The sequence below is a fragment of the Petaurus breviceps genome, unplaced genomic scaffold (genome assembly GCF_028583685.1).
Source record: "Petaurus breviceps papuanus isolate PSGF00001 unplaced genomic scaffold, PetGlider_PUasm1.0 175, whole genome shotgun sequence".
Taxonomy (NCBI): Eukaryota; Metazoa; Chordata; class Mammalia; order Diprotodontia; family Petauridae; genus Petaurus; species Petaurus breviceps.
This window is the reverse complement of record NW_027185764.1, coordinates 12183742-12203585: the sequence shown is the minus strand read 5'-3', so window position 1 is coordinate 12203585 and position 19844 is coordinate 12183742. Positions and strand designations below refer to the sequence as shown.

At 36.5% G+C, this 19844-nt stretch overlaps 1 protein-coding gene across 1 annotated transcript in view; it reads left to right on the top strand.

Moving 5' to 3' along the window:
- Window positions 1-19844, top strand: part of SDK1 (sidekick cell adhesion molecule 1) — a 1154843-nt gene that overhangs the window by 378519 nt on the left and 756480 nt on the right. Inside the window, exon 5 of the mRNA XM_069084769.1 lies at window positions 3829-3988. Within this exon, the coding sequence (XP_068940870.1) occupies window positions 3829-3988 (160 nt within the window). The remainder of the gene's footprint in view (window positions 1-3828; window positions 3989-19844) is intronic.

The following is a 19844-nucleotide window of genomic DNA, read 5'->3' as shown; positions in this document are numbered from 1 at the left end:
TCTCCTGGCTCAGAGAATGTAACAACCTTCTGGACCCACTGGCCAATCAAGAAGTATCTACTGAAAAACAAGCCTCCCACCCCAGGCTCTAGGTGCACTTTAGCCTAGGGGCAGGGAAGATCTTACAAATTTACATTCCCATTACACCTTTCTGTCAGCTCCCTTTTGTGTAAAAGCTGCATAATAATAGGAAATTACTTCTTAGGGTTGTTGTAAGAATAAAATTCAGTAACTTCTATTCACTTGGAATATTTTGGCTGATATCAGGTTTATTTGAGTTTTTGTCTTACCTCTTCTACTCCATTATAAACATTATGAGCAAGGATCTTGTTATTTGTCTTTGTGTTTCCTTTTAGTAGATGCTGCATTAATTTTTGTGGAATTGAGTTCACTTCCACTAACTGTTCTCCACAAAACCTTCTATGAGGGGTGGAATGCCTGTGATCTCAAGAGCATATGTGACTCTCTAGGTCCTCAAGTGTGGCACTTTGACTGAATCCAAACTTCACAGAACAAATTTCCTTAATAAAAGGATTTGTTCTGTAAAAGTTAGACATACCCAAGGACCTAGAAGGCCTCATATGGCCTCAAGGCAGCAAGTTCCCCACCCCTGCAGGTTTATTCATTCAGCATTTTTGTGTTTTTTCTATGAATTTTTTTCCCGATTTTTTTTCAAGTCCACTGTTAAGACATAATTTTGTCTGACCCATGCTGAATAATAGATTTGTCCATGACAAATAAATATAAATTTGTCCATGGCACATTGCATTGCATATAGTGGGTGCTTTTAGTTTCTTGATTTAATACTGGAACACTTGTGGAAATAATTTTCACCTATTTAGAAGACTGACATTGTTGTCTTCTTATCTCTCATGTTAAATGTTATATTTATGGGGATCTCTCTTATCTATCTCTCTTATGTTATGTTATGTTTATGGGGGTTATAATTCTAACACTTTCTACTCTTGTCAGGGTCTGAGTCTATTTACTAACTTAGCTAAAGGAGTTTTTCCCTAGTGGATCGCTGTGCTCTAAAGAGTCTAATAGTCAGTGTTCAGTGAACTGTTTCCACTCTATGAATAATATAGGGCATCATTTTCATTTAGACACCTTATGTAATATATTAAATTGACAAAGGTAGGTTACTAGTAAAACAAAATTTAAACTTCTGAATATCTGCCTTCAGGCGTTTTCTTTTCAAAATGATATATTTTTTATGAGTTGCTCTTGTAGGTCATTGGAACTATAAGAAGTGCCATCACTTGTTCTCTGGTTAAATATAATACAAATGGCAGGACATTAATAAGGGTCTATAGCTCAGTAAATCCCTAGGTATCAAAACCATATCTATTGCAGTTCAGCTTTATTGGCCTGTTTAGGTGAGAAGAATGGATGATTCCAGTTACAGTACATGGCAACTTAAAAGGAAAATTGAACAGTGACTTGGCAGAAGAAAATTCAAGGATACGTGTAAAATATAGCCTGAAATAATGTAATATACACACCAAGTGATTAAGCTATTATTATTGAAAAAAATCAGAGATGATGATTTAGTTTTAACTGTTTTGATGGGGTATAATTATCAACACATACTAGTAAAAAGCCTCTTAAATAAAGGACTTAAACTCTATATACATGTTATTTCAGTTTTCTAGGCCATACTTATCTAACATAAACAGGGAGCCATATATTGTGTGAATGTTAAAATCCTCCTAGACTTTCATTTCTTATTTAAAAAAATGATGATCTTAAAATATCTATACTTAGAGGTTACCCAAGTGAGATGTCCAGGAAAATAATGCTGAATGTAATATAATATTTGAGAAGAAAATTCTCATTCAGAGATTCATAGCTCATTTAAGAAAATATAGAATCATTAAATTTTAAAGCTGGAAAGGGCCTTAGATCCTATGTAGTTTAGTTTTTCTCAGTGTATAGATTAGGAAAATGAACCTAAAAGAGATTAAGTGATTTACCCAGGGTCAACTTTAACATTATTAGTTAACGGCAATGTGGATACTATAACTTAGTTTCATCAATTCAAGATTTTAATTTTACACAGTACTGGCATTTGTTGAAAGAAATATATTAAATTAAATGAAAGGTGGATTATCATAAACTACCTATTCTCATATCTACTATTTCCCATTTTTAAAAAATGGATGCTTTTTGCTGTTTTTTTTTTTAACATTACAGTGTTTTCCCTTTATCCTTCTCTCATACACATGGAAATACTCCTGGTTACAAAGAAAAACAGTTATCCAACCAACAAAGCAACAGATATGATCACACATGCAGTGTTTGGCATCCTTAGTTTCCAACCTCTCTCCCAAGGGGAAAACTGTTTGTTTCATCCTTTGTCTTATAGAATCAAGTCTTAATTATTTTTTTTCATGTTTCCTTTTTAAACTTTGAAGTCAAATCTCTTTGAAAGGGAGAAACAATGTATGAACAATGAATAACAGAAGTATATGACATTCAGATTTTGTATAATCTAAATTAGATGCAAAAATGCTGCTTTTGGGGGGCTAATGATAGAGAATTTACTAAGCAATCACTAAATGCCGGGCATTGTATTAAGCACTGAATATACAAGTACTTGGAATCAAGACTGTCCTTGATCTCAAGATGTGGGAAAGACAGCACATTAAGGGGAGTGAGAAAGGGAGGGAGCTTAATAGAAAGAGTGGCATGATGTGAGGATGGCCAGGGAATGGCTTGGAGACCTGGTTCCTGGCAAGAAAAGGCCAAAAGTTTGCCTATTAGAACTGAAAGACCCAAGAGGGGAGGGAATCGGAGGTTCTAAGGGTATTGAGAAGGTAAGATTGATGGACTGAATATAAGCAGCATAGTGTCTGGAAAGTCAAACCCTTCATTAAGCTCTGTGAATCTCTTGTTTATGGAGGGTGATCCTCCCTGCTTAACCCTACATCATCTTACTTAGTTGATAGAGGTCTGTCTGGAAAATCAGAAAACGGTTCCCAAGCATGCCTGGGGCAATGCCATCCAATTGAATGTGGAGGTGCTTCTCTAACTCTCCATAGACTACATTTCTACAATTTCTAACCTGTCTGAATCTTTCTCTGTCTCTCAGTCTCTGTCTCTCCTTCTCCTCCTCCCTTTCTCTCGAGCACTGTCTTCTCTTTTTCTCCCTGTTTTTCAGTTTCTCTCCCTCTCCCCATTTTTTTTTTTCATGTTTGAAGTCCAAATTTTGTTGTCTATGGAAAAATCATAGTAAAGCAGAAAAAAGCAGTGGATCTCAAGTCATAAGACATAGGTCTAAATTATGGGTCTGCTACTGTTGGGCAAGTAATTTAAATATTCTGTGTTGCAGTTTCTTCATATGCAAAATGAAAATTAGACTAAATATTATATAAGCAGCTCTTTCTGTTTTCAGTCTATGATGCTATGAAAATATTTCCCACTTGTAAATTGTTTGTATGGCATTAACTTCTCCTTGTGAAGTTGTTTCACGAGAAGTAATGTTTTTGTGTTACTGATGAACAATATTACTTGGATCATGACAAGTCAAGGTCCAGTTACATCTACTTGGTGAATCAGTATTTTGATAAAAGACTAGATGACAGCAACAGGATCAGCATGTCAGATACTTTTAGTTTATTAGTCTCTAACCCTGTGCAGACAGTAAGTCGTATCCCACATGTTTCTTAGGGAATTTCCCAGGTTATTCAAAATTTCATTATGTAAAACAACTATCCTATTTACTTTACTTTTTAGGTGCTTGTAGAAGACTTCGTTTGTTATTTGTGACAATGTTATTTCCATGTTTGTATTTAATTGAATGTTTATGTCTTTGGTCTATTTCAGATGACGTTGCACCATATTTCAAGACCGAACCAGGTTTACCACAGATTCATTTGGAAGGGAATCGCCTTGTACTCACTTGCCTTGCTGAAGGGAGTTGGCCATTGGAGTTCAAGTGGATATGTAATGACAATGAGATCACCACCTATAGCAGCGAATATAAGTAATTTATTACTTAAAAAAATTTTGTTAGAGTCTATATGTTTAGAATATTTTATTTGCAGGAGGACCTGAGTTCAAATCGGCCTCAGACACTTAACCCTTACTAGCCATGTGACCTTGGGCAATTCACTTAACCCCAATTGCCCTGCCTTCCCCACTCCAAAAAGCAAAAAAAAAAAAACAACCCCCAAAACAAAACAAAAACAAAAAAAACAACAAAAAAGAATAATTGACTTGTTAAATATAACAATACAAAAAGTGGAAAATATCGCATTGCATTTCTAATGGAGTAAAGGAAGAAAATGTGTAATTAAAATGTGATTAATATTTTATTGTGTTGGGGAAACATTATTTTTGGATAGTAAGTCTGTTGATACTTCTTTGGTAAACATTTACATGGCAAAAGTGACATGTAGGCATGGAGAAATGCAAGGACATACTTTTCCATGATAGACTCGGTTACTGTGGCAATAGATACTAACCATAGTAACCCTGAAGTACTGTAAAACCTCAAAAAGCTTGAATGTTTCATCACAATATTTCATTATTGATGATTAGGTCAGAAGGTTCAGGATGCAGTTGTCAGTAAGTACAACTTTCCTATGTATCAAATGTCAGGATGGGAAAAGGTAGAAGATAGGGAGGAAGGAAAGGGGTAAAGCATCAGTTCTGAACTTTGAGATTAAATGTGAAAAAAGTTGGTATTTGGGGGGAAAGAAAGGTTGTGCAGTGACCACTGGGGATGTTTCTCAGTGTTTGCCATCCATTCCTTTCTTGCCACACTGCCAACACTGCTTATAATTAAATCTTATAAAGTTCAGTGTTTTTGTCTATATAGATTACCATTCTATATGCTTTTTAAATATTCAGAATAAATGATGCCAATCATCAATATAATACAGCTATTTAAAGAAAATGTTTAAGGCAGTCTGATAGTGTTATGAGGAAATGCATAGAAATATAGCTTTAGAGTCAGGAAGGCCCAGGTTTAGGTCCTGACCCATTCTGGCTTTGTGATCCTGGGCAAGTCAGTTTCTCAGTGCCTTTCCTCATGTGAGTTTGTTTCTTTACCAATGACATCAGAGGCATAGAGCTTATTCCTGTCCTTGATGCTCGTATGTATTAAAAATATTGGGACATGAAGACTGAGAATAGCTGGGATAAGATACTATGCTTGTGCTGCACCCCTCATTTCCCCCTCATCCCCAGTATTGTCTAATACTTAACGAGAGTGTTAAACCTGGTAGTGATCATTTGTATGATGGGCCTGAGTTCTGGCTCCTGGAAGTGTTTGCTTTAGTGAAGAGCTGTTACTGAGTAAGTCTAACAGCAGAGGGCAGAGATAAGAAGCGGGAGTGCCCAAGGATGCATCCTTGGCTATTCCTGGGAGGGTGGGTCGACTTCTAGGCCTATTCAGTCAGTCAGGTAGCTAGCATTTATTGAGTGTCAGACATTGTGCTAAGCGCTGGGGATAGAAAGACAGAACAAACACACAAACAACTACAACTAAATCTATCCCTACTCTCAGGGAGCTCATAATCTAGTGGGGGAGTACTGGGCCCAAGCGAAGTGAATATCTATTCTGTGGAGATCGTCGGAGAAACTGTAGGTCCTTTTCCAAGAGTAATTTGCAAGGTGTACCATTAGTATTTAGGGGATTGGAATGCTGAAACTTACAGAAATAAATATCTGATTGGTTCCGTTGTGGACGCCAGGAACTTCTGCAGAAGAGAAGGAAAAGAGAAGGTTTAGGTAAAACCCTTTTCAGACTGTGAACATGTATTTATAGTGTGTGTGTGTGTGTGTGTGTGTGTGTGTGTGCATGTGTATGTGAATCAACCTCACATAAAATATATAAACTGAGATGTAATCTTTTAAAATAGTTTAAAACATTATAAATTTGCTTTTGGTATAGCTTTAAGTATTATGAAATATTTTTAATATAACTGACTTTGCATTGTCAAGTCTTTTATCTGATTTTGAGGTCATTTATTACTAAGCATGTTAAGAAATTGTACTCAGAAAAGAGGAATACAAATGATTAAAGATCTTGAAAATAGTACCCAGGAGGAAAGAAATTGAAATGCAGAAAATTCTTCACTACTTCACCCAATGGCAGGGACCAGTGGTGTGAATAATCTATAACAGTGTATAATCCAAAAATAATTTGCCTTTAGAACTCATTATATGTTTATTTTCTCCCAGGAAATTAATCTTCACAATTATGTTTTGTTTATACTTATAATAAAATTATAAACCTCCCCTAGGTTTTGAATTTTCTGTGAATAATCCACAAATGAATTGAATTTCTTCTTTAGACTAAAGACATAGGTTATATATATATGCATATTTTTATATATGACATGTAATATATAATGAATGATATAAAACATATTATATATGACTATGGCAACTCACATAACCTCAGCTCTACTTTGCTTATCTATGAAATGGGATTAATAGTATCTATTTCAAAGGATTTTTTGTGTGGATTAAAAAAGGTAATTTATGTATAGAGGTTTATAAAGCTTAAAGGTCTATATAACTATCATTTATTATTAGTTTCATCAATCAAAACACAATGAAATTCTGGATAGTATGTTTGCTTTAATTTAGGAAGACTTGTATTCAAATTATACGCCCCCCCAAAAAAAGACAACTTAGTAACTGTGTGACCCTATGCATGTCTCTTAACCTCTCTGTGCTTCAGACAATTACTTGTGACTTATCTAATAAGTCCTAAATAGGTTACTATCTGCATTAGTGGACACCACAGTAGAAATTTACCCACAATGGGCATGCATCTTTGCAAATATATAGTTAACTTAATACTTTAAAAATAGGTGATTTTTTAAGTGTAGGTGCTCTGTCCAGCAGTGCAGATCAAAACTTGTCTACATCTTAGCCAATGGTCTTAAGAGTTACTATATTTGAAAAACTCACCTCACCTTGAATCCAATTTAATGATGAACCTCTCCAATCATAGCCAGATTGATCCTGTGGAAAAGAACTGTAACCAGACCTATACTAAAAACCTTTTCCGTTTCCATTCAAACTGATATAGTTCTACAGAGAAAGCAGAAAACTACCATTTTCTAAATATCTATTAATTAATAAACTTATCTATCGCACATTCTAGTTTCACTTTTTCAGTATCCACTGTCTAAAAAATTGGTTTGATTTTGTAAATTATTTTGAAATAAGCACCTTTAACTGTAATAAGAAATATTTATATTCCTTTCCTCATTGATTATTTAAAAATGGATAGATATTACCTCCTAAAATTGAGCTTATATTATTTTAGACAAAAAAATTGCTAATTTTAAATGCTAAATGATATGTCTTTTTCTAAGACCTCATCTTTCTTGTCCTATCTTCAGCTTCCAAAACTGTTCATTGCTCCTTCCTCTTAGAACCTTTTTTCCCCTTGGGTCTTCATGATCCTGTGTTCTCTTGGTTCTCCCACCTTTCACATTATTCCTTTCCAGACTCTATTGCTGGGTCCATGTCTCATGCCCTTTGCATGATTTTAAACCAGTGCTGTGTCCTAGACCCTCTCCTATCTTCTTTTTTCTCTACATGCTTGCTTTTGAGAATCTCATGAGTTCCTGTATCTTCTATTATCATTATTTCTACAGATGACTTTCAAATCCCAATTTTCAACTTTCACCTTTCTGCTGCAGTCTAGTCCCATATCATCAGTTATCTTTTACACATCTCCATCTTCATATCCCATAGGCATCTCAATCTAAATAATAGCTAGCATTTTTGTAGTGCTTTTAAGGTATTCCATGTGTTTTGCAAATGTCATCTCATTATTTCATCCTCAGAACAACCTTTGGAGGTAGCTGCTATTGTCTCCATTTTACAGATGAGGAAGCCAAGGCAGACAAAAGTTAAGTGACTCCCAGGGTTACATAACTAGTAAGTTTCTAATATTTGAACTCATTTTCCTGACTACAGCCACAGCTTTCCCTCCACTTTGCTGCCTATGCCTCTTAAATAAGTCCAAAATAGAATTCATTATCTTTTCCCATTCCCAACCCTAAACCTTCTACTTTCCCTAACTTTCCTAGAAGATGGGGAGTAAGATATTTTTAACATTTAGGACTCCCGTGAATGTGTATAGTCAGACAGGAAGAAGCCAGTGGAAAGGCCGGGATTAAAGATATATGAGAATAAAAGGATGATTGCTCGCCAAAGTCCTGTAGGACCCAAATGTAACTGCACTCCTTCTTGCATTCCCTTTCATTTTCTATTTCTACCCCTTTGCTTATCAATGCCCATGGTTTTCATTTTAACTTCTATGCACAAGACTTCCAGATCTATGGAGTTTACTCTCTCTTCTGGGCTGCATCACCAACAATCTATTTGACATTTTGAACTGGAAGTCTTGGAGGCATCTCAAAACTCAGCAAGTGCAAAACTCTCCCATCTTCTCCACTTCTCTATTTCTTTCAAAGACACCGCTGTCCTTCCAGTCATCCACATTCACAGCCTCAACATCATCTTTAATTCTTCTCTTTCCCTGAGCCATTCATCATTTCATCATTTGCCAGATCTTGCCAAGGCTACCTCCACAACATCACTTGGTATCTTTTCCCTTTCTTGCCATCCACCTAACTACCATAAAGTTCATTATTTCTCACCTGGAATGCTTTTGCAATGTCCTCATTGATCTCCTTTCTTCCAGTCTCTCCCATTCATCTTCCAAATTGGTATTACTAAAGCACACTGTGACTATGTCATTCCCTGGGTTTTGAGAGGCGCTAGTAAGCCATTGAAGCTTCTTGAGGAAGATACAAACTCCTCTGGCTGGCATTTAAGATCTTTTCTAATCTTATTCTAGTCCATCTTTCCATATTGATCACACATTACTCTCTCTCTCTCTCTCTCACTCTCTACATTCCAGCCAAATTAGAGTACTTTCTTCCTGTCAGTTATTATTGTCCCACTCCACTCAAAAAATGACTTTGTCTTTATATATATCCTATTACCTCATGTACGAACATGTATATCCTCAGTAGATTTGAAGATCCTAGAGTGAAGGAACTTGTTTTTGTCTTTGTCTTTTTATTTCCAGTGCTGCATAGCACAGTACTTGGCACATAATAGGCACTCGATAAGTCTGTTGAACTGAACTGAATTCAGTTTGATCATAAATCAGAATCAAAAATACAATTATTTTCCTGGTGTTATCAATGGAGCAACCTATGTGTGTTGAAATCAAAGAATACAAATGAATACTTTCCTGGTGATCTCTATTGTGAACTCAAAAAATTTTCATTATATTTCTAAATTTTATATTACTTTCAATATGACAGGACCACTTTTTTTTTTAAGCACCAGTGACTATAGTGTCATCTTGGCAGCAGTTCAAGGATTTAATCCAATTTGCATAGGTGAATTTGTGTGTTTTTATGCCTGTTCCTTGAAATAACATTCATAATAAATCATTTTATGCATTAGGATCAGTAAAATGTCCTTTTAAAAAAAAGTATGCATCTCTTCCTGTAGTCACCCTTTGCAAATTAAATTCAAATTATATCTAGTTCAAGACTTTCTTATGGCTAGAGGCAGATTACTTTGTTATAATAGGAAGAATAATTAAATCCCAGAACCAAGGTTGTATAGCTCAGAAGATCTAGCATTCTTATGTCACGGCATTGAAATTTAAAGAAGAAATCCACAAAGTTCTCGTCCAATAGGGGCAAGATTACTGTGCCTTCTCAGCAATGGAGATTCTGATAGCCTTTTAAAAGCAAAGCAAAAAAAGGCAAAATTAAGTGTATTGAAAACACTCAAATGGAAACTACTCTTTGTTGCTGTTCTAGAAATCCTATAGCCATAGGTTCAAGCTGCTACAGAGGGAATTCTCAGTGGGGTTGTAGTTGGACTTGACAACTTTTTACATCCCATCCATCTTGCTGGGTTGGTCCTGGGTGCTAACAGTATTGTTGACAAAATATATCATTTACATGCTAGGTTCATTTCCACATTTGGATCATCAGATTTCAATCTGGAAAGGATTTTTAGGGACTATCAAATCCAACTCCCTTATTTTATATTTAGGAGAATGAGGCACAAAGAACTTACTTACCCAGGGTCATGTGACTATTAAATACCTGATGTGAGATTTAAACCCAAGCCTTCCTGTGCCTTATCCACTCTACTGCAAAGCCTTTTGTCTGACTTGCCCATGATTATACAAACATTAAGCATCAAAGGTGGAATTGAAAGTCTTCCAGAAGAGGCTGGATTATCAGCTGTCAAATGTATTATACCGTGTTTCCCCGATAATAAGACCTATCCTGAAAATAAGCCCTCCCCTTACTGTGTAAGATTCCTCTAAAATAAGCCCTATTGAGATTGCTACTGTAGTGAAGGTGATCCCCTGCGCTACACGCTACATTATGGAACCCTCTGTATGCACCGTCCCCCCCCAGGTGAAACGCACACCGCGCTCCGAGCTGCATCCAATCAGAGCTGCAGCAGTGAGCGCGTCATCCTGTTCTTCCCCAGTGATTTTCTTATTGAATAAAGGTACATTTTTTTGTTCACATTTACCTGTTTATTAAAATTGCTGTCAATTCATTAAAATTAGCCCTCCCCTGAAAATAAGCCCTCTGATGTTTTTCTGTCCAATAAATTTAATAAGACATTGTCTTATTATCGGGGAAACACGGTAGTGGGAATTCCTTTGGTGTATAGACTAGGGCCAGGAGTGGGGAACCTGTGACCTCAAGGCCACATATAGCCTGCCAGGACCTTGGGGGAGACTTTTTGGCTGAGACCAAGTTTTACAGAACGAATCTTTTTATTAAGGCAGTTTGTTCTGCGGAGTTTGGATTCATTCAGAGGGCTGCACTTGAGGACCTAGAGAGCTCCATGTGGCCTTGAGGTCTAAGGTTCCCCATCCCTTCTAGACTAAATATCTCCTTCCAACTCTAAATCATGTGATTATATGAAATCAGATTCAATTCTGAAAATATTTATTAAGTTCTATGCACAAGGCAATGAATATTGGAGCAAAAAATACAATGGCCATAAACTTCCAGATTTCAATACTTCAGGCATTTGTGATGTCATTGGATCTTCCGTGGATCTCTTTTGTGTCTTAGCATGACACCTCTGTGAGATACTATAGGCAGAGAAAATTAATCATCTGATGGTCATCTTTCTGATAATGATTCACTTTTTATTTATCTAGACCAATCCTTAAATAACAGACCTATGGACCATTTCCAGGTTCACAATCAAAGCCTTTCCAATTTCTTTTCCAAATTTCTTTCAAAACCAAGAGGAACTGGAACTCTGCAGTTATGTAGAAACAAGATGCACCACAGTGCTATGATCAAACATTTTAGGACAAACTGCTAGGCCAATTGAAAATAGTAAAATTATGTCCCAAGTTATATTACATGGACATGCAGACTGGCATACAATATCTTATACACAAGTATTTGATGAATGTTTGTTGAATTAAATACTGTACAAATTTATTATATGGGGAAGTTGCTGATGTGCTAGATACTATAGACCTAAATACAACACTATTTATATCCAAAATGTAAATGAATGAATGAAAAGGCATTTATTAAGGCTTACAATGTTCCAGGTAATGTACTAAATGCTGGAGATGCAAATCTTTTAAAAAATTTAAATTTAAAAAATCCTGTTTCTGCCTTCAAAGAATTTACATTCTAACAGTGACAGAATATGTATAGGGGAATAATGACCTCGGAAGAGATATTTGTTTTGGAAATGGAAAAAGTGGAAGAGAGGGGGGTTGGTAGGTAGATGGTGAATGTTTAGTTGAGTAATTGAATATCTGGAATCTTGGTGGAAGCATACTTTAGTCTCTGTCACCACCCAATATGTACAGTGGGCTGAGGAGTCTAGTTAGTATGAATACAATCACCTACCAGCTGAATTGAGCCCCTGGGCAGGAACTTCTTTCCCAGGGCCTGGGACAGTGGTGGTGCTATGGATACTGGAGCTGATGTTCAGTTTTTGAGTTCCGGGTGATGATTGGAGACCTGGTGGGGAAAAGCAAGTGTATGGCAGCAGACAAAAGGTGAGATGGCCTGGGTAGATTTCTGGATGGCTTGTGAAGCTGAAAGAATTTGAACTAAAACTTTATGTTAACTACTTCTTTGAAGGGAACAGGACTTGTAATTTTATCTGTGTGTCGAAATTCCTGCTAATTAGGTCTGAAATTTAGTGCGTCTCTTGGGGGAAGTAAGAGGTTGGCACAACTAGCATCTTGAGTTAAAGGGAGTGTTTGAATGTGTATTGTCTTGACCCCAAAGTCAACTCTCTCCACTAGTCTGTTCTACCTCTTCATCTAAACTATAATAAGAATTAAACATTTTATTAACAATAATTTGTTTTCTTTAGAATTTCTTTAGAGATTTGGGGGATGAGGTAGTATGGTGGAATGGAAAGAGTATTAGATTTGAGGGCAGGGTATCTAAATTAGAAGCTAGCTTTCCTACCCACCCATGTGACATTGGTTATCAATTTCAATTCCCTGGTTATCACTTTCCCTGTCCTAAAAATGAGAGGGGATGAACTAAGGCCCTAAAATCCTTTCTACTTCTAAATGCTGTCATCTTCTGACCATTTCAGCGGAATAAACATTGACATTGTTTGAGTTTTCCTTTTTCTCCTCGTAAATTTTCCTCCCATGAATAAATTTATTCAGAATAATTTGCTTGACTTGAGTATGACCTCTGAGTATTTTAATAAGTTCTCAATACATGTTTATTGTCGATTATAGTAATGTTGTTGATTTCTCCAATTGAAAAATGACTTTAAGCATAATGACTAATCTGTCATATTTTCTCTTCACTTCAGCCTACCTCTGCAGTTTATTGAAAGCTTTACAAAATTTCAGATCCAATATAGACCAATAAATAACAGCTGTACACTGCATAGGAAAGCTTTAAAGCCAATTATCAGGTCATTAGAGACTTTTAAAAAGGAGCTTCAAAACATCTATCACAGAATCACTAAAGCAGGTATAGGAAGGATTCCTGATGAGTCATGCACTGTGGCTTCATTGTATTTGTATATTTAAGTACTTGTAAAATGCATATAGAGGCTGGAAGAATCAAGGTAGGAGTGTTAATTAGGCAACCTTGAATGAAAGCTGTTCCTATGTAAAATAAGGGATGGTAGGGACTCTGTAACTAAAACCACCTCACATCCCACTGGTCTAGCCATTTATAACGTCTCCTGAATTACTATTACCTTTCCCTACCCACCTGGCCACCATGGCCTCTCCTCCTGGAGTTAAGGTTGGAGAGAAGAGATGAGTTGTTTTAGCATGCAAATTAAAAATATTATTCATTCGAAATAAATTTAGATACTAAAAGAAAAAGACTTAGTGCTCAAAGTCAAGCACACAAATACATGTCTATATGACTCTAGTGTCTAGAATTTCATTTAAATTATAGCAATATGAATTCATACTTAGAAAGCACTCTAAAGTTTGAAAAATACATTATCTTCCTTATCTCACTTGACCTTCACAACAAACTTGTGAATTAAGTGCTATTTGTTTTATGGATGGGACCTATGGTTTCTATAGCATAGGTCAGAAATTCCCAAGGAGAAAACTCCATTGATACATATTGGCATTTGCCCTGCATCTAACTTGGATCACACTGCCAGAAAATGTGACCAAGCTGGCCTTGAACTCAGGTCTTACTTACTCCAAGGTCAGTTTTCAATCTGCTGTGACCTATGATATTTTTGTAATGCCATTATCACCCCCTCCCCATAGCACCCACTCCTTTTTATTGTTTTTTTATTACAAATGAGGAAACTGAGACTCAGAGAGATTAAATGACTTCTTCTGAGTCACACAACTAGTAAGTTTCTGAGAAATCCAGGAATTTCTAACTTCAAAACCATTGAGTGATTTGCCATGTGACATCATACTGGTTCAGACTTACTCTTTCTGCCTGTACATGTATACAGACACAGAACACAGCAGATAGATGCTTATTATCAGAAACCACATATAGACCTCTTCATAATTGAGGCTGATTCCAAAACGAACTGAACCAAAAATTTTGCCTTTGTTCCTGATGCTGAGATCAATTTGAAAGAATCTTTTTACTAGTTCAAGCTAATAACTAAGATTTTTATTTGAAATGAAATAGACATTGACTGTATTTTAGTGACATATGGTGATAATGTGTTTCACCATGATTTCATATAGTGAGGCAGTAACTCCTCTGCTTAAAAATGTGTTTACAAACAATAGACCCACAATGAATAATTCCATCTGGCAGATGAATATAATCCATGTAGGAATTCCAATAATAAGAAGACTTTGCAACTTCTAAATATCACCTCCCTTCTCTCTCCCCAGACCCCCACTGTGAAACAAAGGACAGAAAAGAAAGCAGCAAAACAGCATATGTCTAATATTCCGTTTCGTGACTCTTATTTTAAAATAGGCTAGCCTATTTTTATGTATCAATTTGTCAAGTTGTTATAGAAATTAGTAAGAATTTAAACTCTATTTAGAGTACTGCACCACCTGGATAAAGGAGCAGACCTCAAAACCAGGAACACTGAAGATGATCCCCCCCCCCCCCTCCACACACACACACATACTGGCTGAATTACACTGGGCAACTCTCTTGACCTGTCAGTTCTCAGGTAACTTTCTAAAACTAAGCTGTAGAAAAGGTGCTGGCTGACTTGCAATGGTAAAAGGAGTTTCTTCACCTGCTAATTCCCTATGCCACTAGAATATTAGGTCCTGTCCCTATTTCTATCCCTTAGGACAGGGAGGAATATACCATCCTATACTGCAGTATACTATACACAGGAGGCATTAGGTTATACTATCCAGATTGTATGTATCACAATGAAGGAACTGTCCTTTTAACCAACCTCCAAAGGTGTTTTCTGAAGGTTTGCTGACTGCATTAATTCTTTCCCCTCCAATAAAAAACTTTGTTCATTTTATCATAACTTAATACTCAGTCTCTACTTTATTATAATTATGATATCTAATAATCATAGTGACTAAGTCTCTTCTGGTCTTGATTTGTAATTTAAATAAATGGCACCAAGTCTTTGTCCTTACTTGGATATTATTCTGATTCTCTTCACTAATTAATTTTTTGTTTGAGATGAACCATTTCATACTAGAATAAAATATTGAAGATTAAAACTTAGCAATATTATTTTCCTTTTTCATACAAGATTTTATTAATCTTGCCATGAGAGCTCAAGAAGGTGACCAGTGGGAAAAAGGTAGCTTGATTAATATTTGTTTAATGTAGAATCACCTTATTGCTCAGATGTTTTATTCACTTAAAAATTATTCCAATCAGCTCTTTTTTTCAGATTAACTAATTGGACATCATTGACTAAAAAGACAATTAGTAGAACAAGCGGTTTTAAGGTGTGCTGAGCAAATCAGAATAATGTGTAGTTTGTCTTTTATCTGACCCCATATTAGTTTAGATCATCACATTTAGCATTAGGAAGTATTTTGATAGCTATTTTCATAATTATGTAAAAAGTTCTTCTTTTGTAAAGGATTTTTATTTTAGGGGGAGAGAAGGGGTGTAATTTAGTGCTATGATTTTATACTATGTGGGGAATTCCCAGTATGGAATCTCTCTCTACTTGTAGAGATTAGCAAACTTTCCATAATTCACAGTTAGAGAATTGCCTAGGGGCATTGAGAGGTTAAATGATTGCTTTGTAAAGGGTGTTGACCTTATTGTTTCAATCTTTTTATCCTCCTAGAAAAATAATAAATATCGTCAGTATGTTTTGTGGGGGAGGTAAACCCATTGAGAGAGTAGCATCATATTTTGAAAAACACCTTGAATTTGGACTCTGAAGACTTGGGTTTGAATCCAAGTCCTGCCATTTAATATTTGTAACTGTAGCCAAATCACTCAATATCTTGGAGCTCAAGTTCTTTCATCTATAAAATGAATGATTTAATTAGATGACTTCTAATAATGTCCTGTCTAGTTTTATATCTATGAACTTATGATGCTCTTACCGGCAGCTGATGTTGGCTTATAGTTTAGTTTTATAGAAAATTCCCTACATAAGAAAAGTTGTTCAGGCGTAGTATGCCACCTAAGGCAGAGCCACCATATGCAAAGAATTAAGCAAATGTTTGACCAATGGAATGGCAATGTCTTTCTCCCCTTGGGAGTGGAAGGTAAAGAGTTCAGTTTAAGAGGTGAAGAAATAGAAATTATAATAATGAAATAACACTGATGTCTCTATAACAGTTTGAGGTTTGAAAATTTTTAAATACATTTTTCTCATTTGATCCTTACAACAACTCCATGAAGTAGAATTATTATTTACATTTTACAGAGAAAGAAATTGAAGCTCTGAGAAGTTCTGTTATGTTTGAAAGTGCATTCTTCTGTTTTCAAGTCTGTCACTCCACTCTTTCTATTATACCACTCTGCTTCTCAGGCTGAGTTGTTATCAGGATGTCTTTGAGGAATTAAAATCCAGAGTGTATGGGTGAGTAGAGAGACAGACAGACAGACAGACAGACAGATGGATGGATGGATGGATGGATGGATGGATCATTTATTAAGTGCTTACCATGTACTAAGTGCTGGAAAAAGAGCTACAAGCAAGCAGCAAAACAGTCTTTGTCCTGGGAGGTTGTGGGTGGTGGATGGGAAGAAGAGGCAAAGCAATCCAGGAGGCAGAAATGGAGGCCTGAGGCTTAGCAAGATATGCCACAAGCTGACCGTGAACAGCTGAGGGTACCAAGTTGAATGACAGTAAATCAGAACTAAGGTAACTACTACATCAGGTAGAAAAATGCAGGGCATACCAAGTTGCTAAGTGTTTGGCTAGTTCAATCTCTTTTTCCAAAACTTTGGCAGAAATCCTAGTTCATACAAATATTCTGTTCTGGGTGATCAAGGGGACCAAGTTATAGCAAAATTTTGAAGGAGAGACAGAAGTGATCCTGTAATAGTGAAAATAGAAGAAACAGTACCTCAAATGCTATTCCATGATTTGCGTTCTGGGTTCTGGATTCTGTGTGTCCATTAGCCTCTAGGTGGTATCTTATGGAAAGATGAATCTGTACCTGAATGCCCATTAGTAGTACAATCAAGAAATGTGAAGTAAATGGGGATTTTTAATATGTGGAGATGTAAAAGAGAAAACAACCAGGAAAATCGAATATTTCATTTAAATTGCTATTTGTCCTTCATTCTCAAAGAAGATTATGACATCAGGGAGGTGATGCCATGACATGCAAGTGAATTGGATTTATGTGAGAGAGACCTGTGTAACATCACCGGTCTCATTTTCTCCTCTGTAGCCATTTGAGTCCAGTGGCCAGATATAGATCAAGATAACTGGCAAGGGCCCTGGGTGCAGTGGGAAAACTTGTCCCTCCCTCCTTTAAATCCAATTCAGTTGCATGTCATGCCATCACTTCCTGATATCGTTGCCCTCTTCAATTTCATTAAAGAATGAGTAAGTAATCCTACCATTATAGGTCCATCATTGGAAAGAAAGGTGAACCATCTTGGATGGGATGTGTACCACCACAAAGACGACACTGAATCCTGGATATATTGGAAGGTCTTTGAGGTAACCTAACAAGACTGTCGCTCAGGGACAGAGGGAAGTTGACAGGCTTACTGAAATTTCCCTGGCTATTTCACTGGTTTCTTGACAATAAGCATTTATTAACATGATGACATATATTCCATCTGAGGCCAATGGAGACCATATGGCAAAAGCATCATAAAACCATAGACAGAAATCAAGGGAAACGCTAGGTATCATCTAATGCAATTATTTATTTTATCAATGAAAAAACTGAGGCCTACATATGATGCTTGACTTGTCACGTATGTAGGGTCTTGAATAGGCTGCCATGGCCCATTATAGCAGAGACAGAACATTGTGTGTTAAGCCTTACTTCTATGGACCTTGACAGCACACACGCAATTGTTCTAAACACTTTCCAGTCTGAGTCCAGTGATGTCTTCCTGAGTTTTTCCTATTCTTTTCAATGACTGTAGGGACTCAGAACTTGCTGTTTCTGATGTCGAATTTGCCCATTAACATGTTGGTATTGATTATTGCAGCTTGGCACTGGTTTGGCACTGTATTGATTGGCACTCTCCTGGCTTGAAATCTCAGCTAAGCATGCTAAACTCTACTAACACTTGGCCTCATTCCTTTTCCACTCCATAACTTCATGTATTCACATGCAACAGGATGAAACTAGGGATCAATACCAGAAGTCACTAATTCATACCTTCCAGACATGCCTTCTCCCTAGTACCCAGACATGCAGAGAGAGTCTCTCATCCACCCTCTCATTGTCCACAACTCTGCCACACTTTCACCTGTTCTGCCTGTGGGCCTCCAAGATGCATTACTAATGCACAACTGTCTCCTATGCCATGGGACTATTAATCCTAACATTTGTCAGAAAGCATCTACAGATACAAGAGAAGGTGTAGGGGACCTCACAACAGCATCCTTGTCCTGGATAGAGTGATCCATTCTAATTGACTGGACAACAATGAGGCACAAGTAATGCTTTCCTGATTGGTGGCCCATTTCTGATGGTGGCAAATTAATTCTAGTTATTTTCTGATTTAGTCACCATACATTTTATAATCTTTAGTTTTTAGCCTTTCATGAAGAATGATCCATTATATACCCCAATTTATGCTTTTGTAATAATGTGTATGTCCTCTGATTGTTGTAGTCATGTATATTGTCAATAATGAAATTAATATTACTGAAAAATAATGCCCAGTGAATCTGGCATGAATTGACTTTCTAGGAGGTTACTATGTCCTGTAAAGAGATACCATATCTTTTCTCCTTGGTGTCTTTGTGTCTCAGATGAAGCATTGACAAGAAATACTTCCTTTTACTCAATTGTATAGTACCTTTTTCATTTGTCAACTTACAGGAGAACTTTGTGTAGCATTTGTAGATAGAGAAGCAGTGAGAGGATAGTCATCATAATGATTCATGGGTTACTACAGAAATTGTTGCTGTAGATACAGCTATATTAAGATAGAGGTTAAGGTGAACTCACTCACCCTTCACCATTATCCCTGATCATTCCCAAGATCAGAATGTCCTGTCTTTGGTTCTATGTAGCCCGCCCCAAGTGCCCAGCACTTGCAAGCCATCTCCCCTCTGGGGACTTATTCTATCAGCTTCCTTATTCTTGGAAGGTACAACTCTACTCAGGGAATGTGGTTTCTTAATGTGCAAACTTCTCCTAGATAGAACATGACAATGACTGTTTCTTACCACAGACATACACTCCCTCCACTCCCACCCCTTACATTCTTTAACTATTTAAGAGAAACTTAAAGAATCATGAGTAGGAAAGGGAAAAAAAAACAAATGAACACATAAGGGCCTAAATCCCATGATTCTCTTTCTTTTCCCTTCAGGAGCAAGAACTCCTTTCAACTCTTCCTTCCCTCGATTACTCTTATATTCTACATCAGCTCCTTTCCCTCACAAGCATCTATCTAAGTATTTACTTTGTTGGCCCTTGGGGATGCAAATCCAGAAATGAAACAACAATTTCCCTCAATTTTGCTCTAAAATTAGTTTTTAGAAATGGATATTTACTATGTTGTGATTGGTATAAAACATCCCCACAAAAGTCTAGGGGAAAGTGCACATGTCACAGAGGGGTCACTTTCAGCTCTTGGAAGTCTTTTTGATAGAATTCTCAAGATGTTCCCCTTAGGCATGGTATATATATGGATGGATAGATAGATAGATAGATAGATAGATAGATAGATAGATAGATAGATAGATAGATAGATAGATAGATA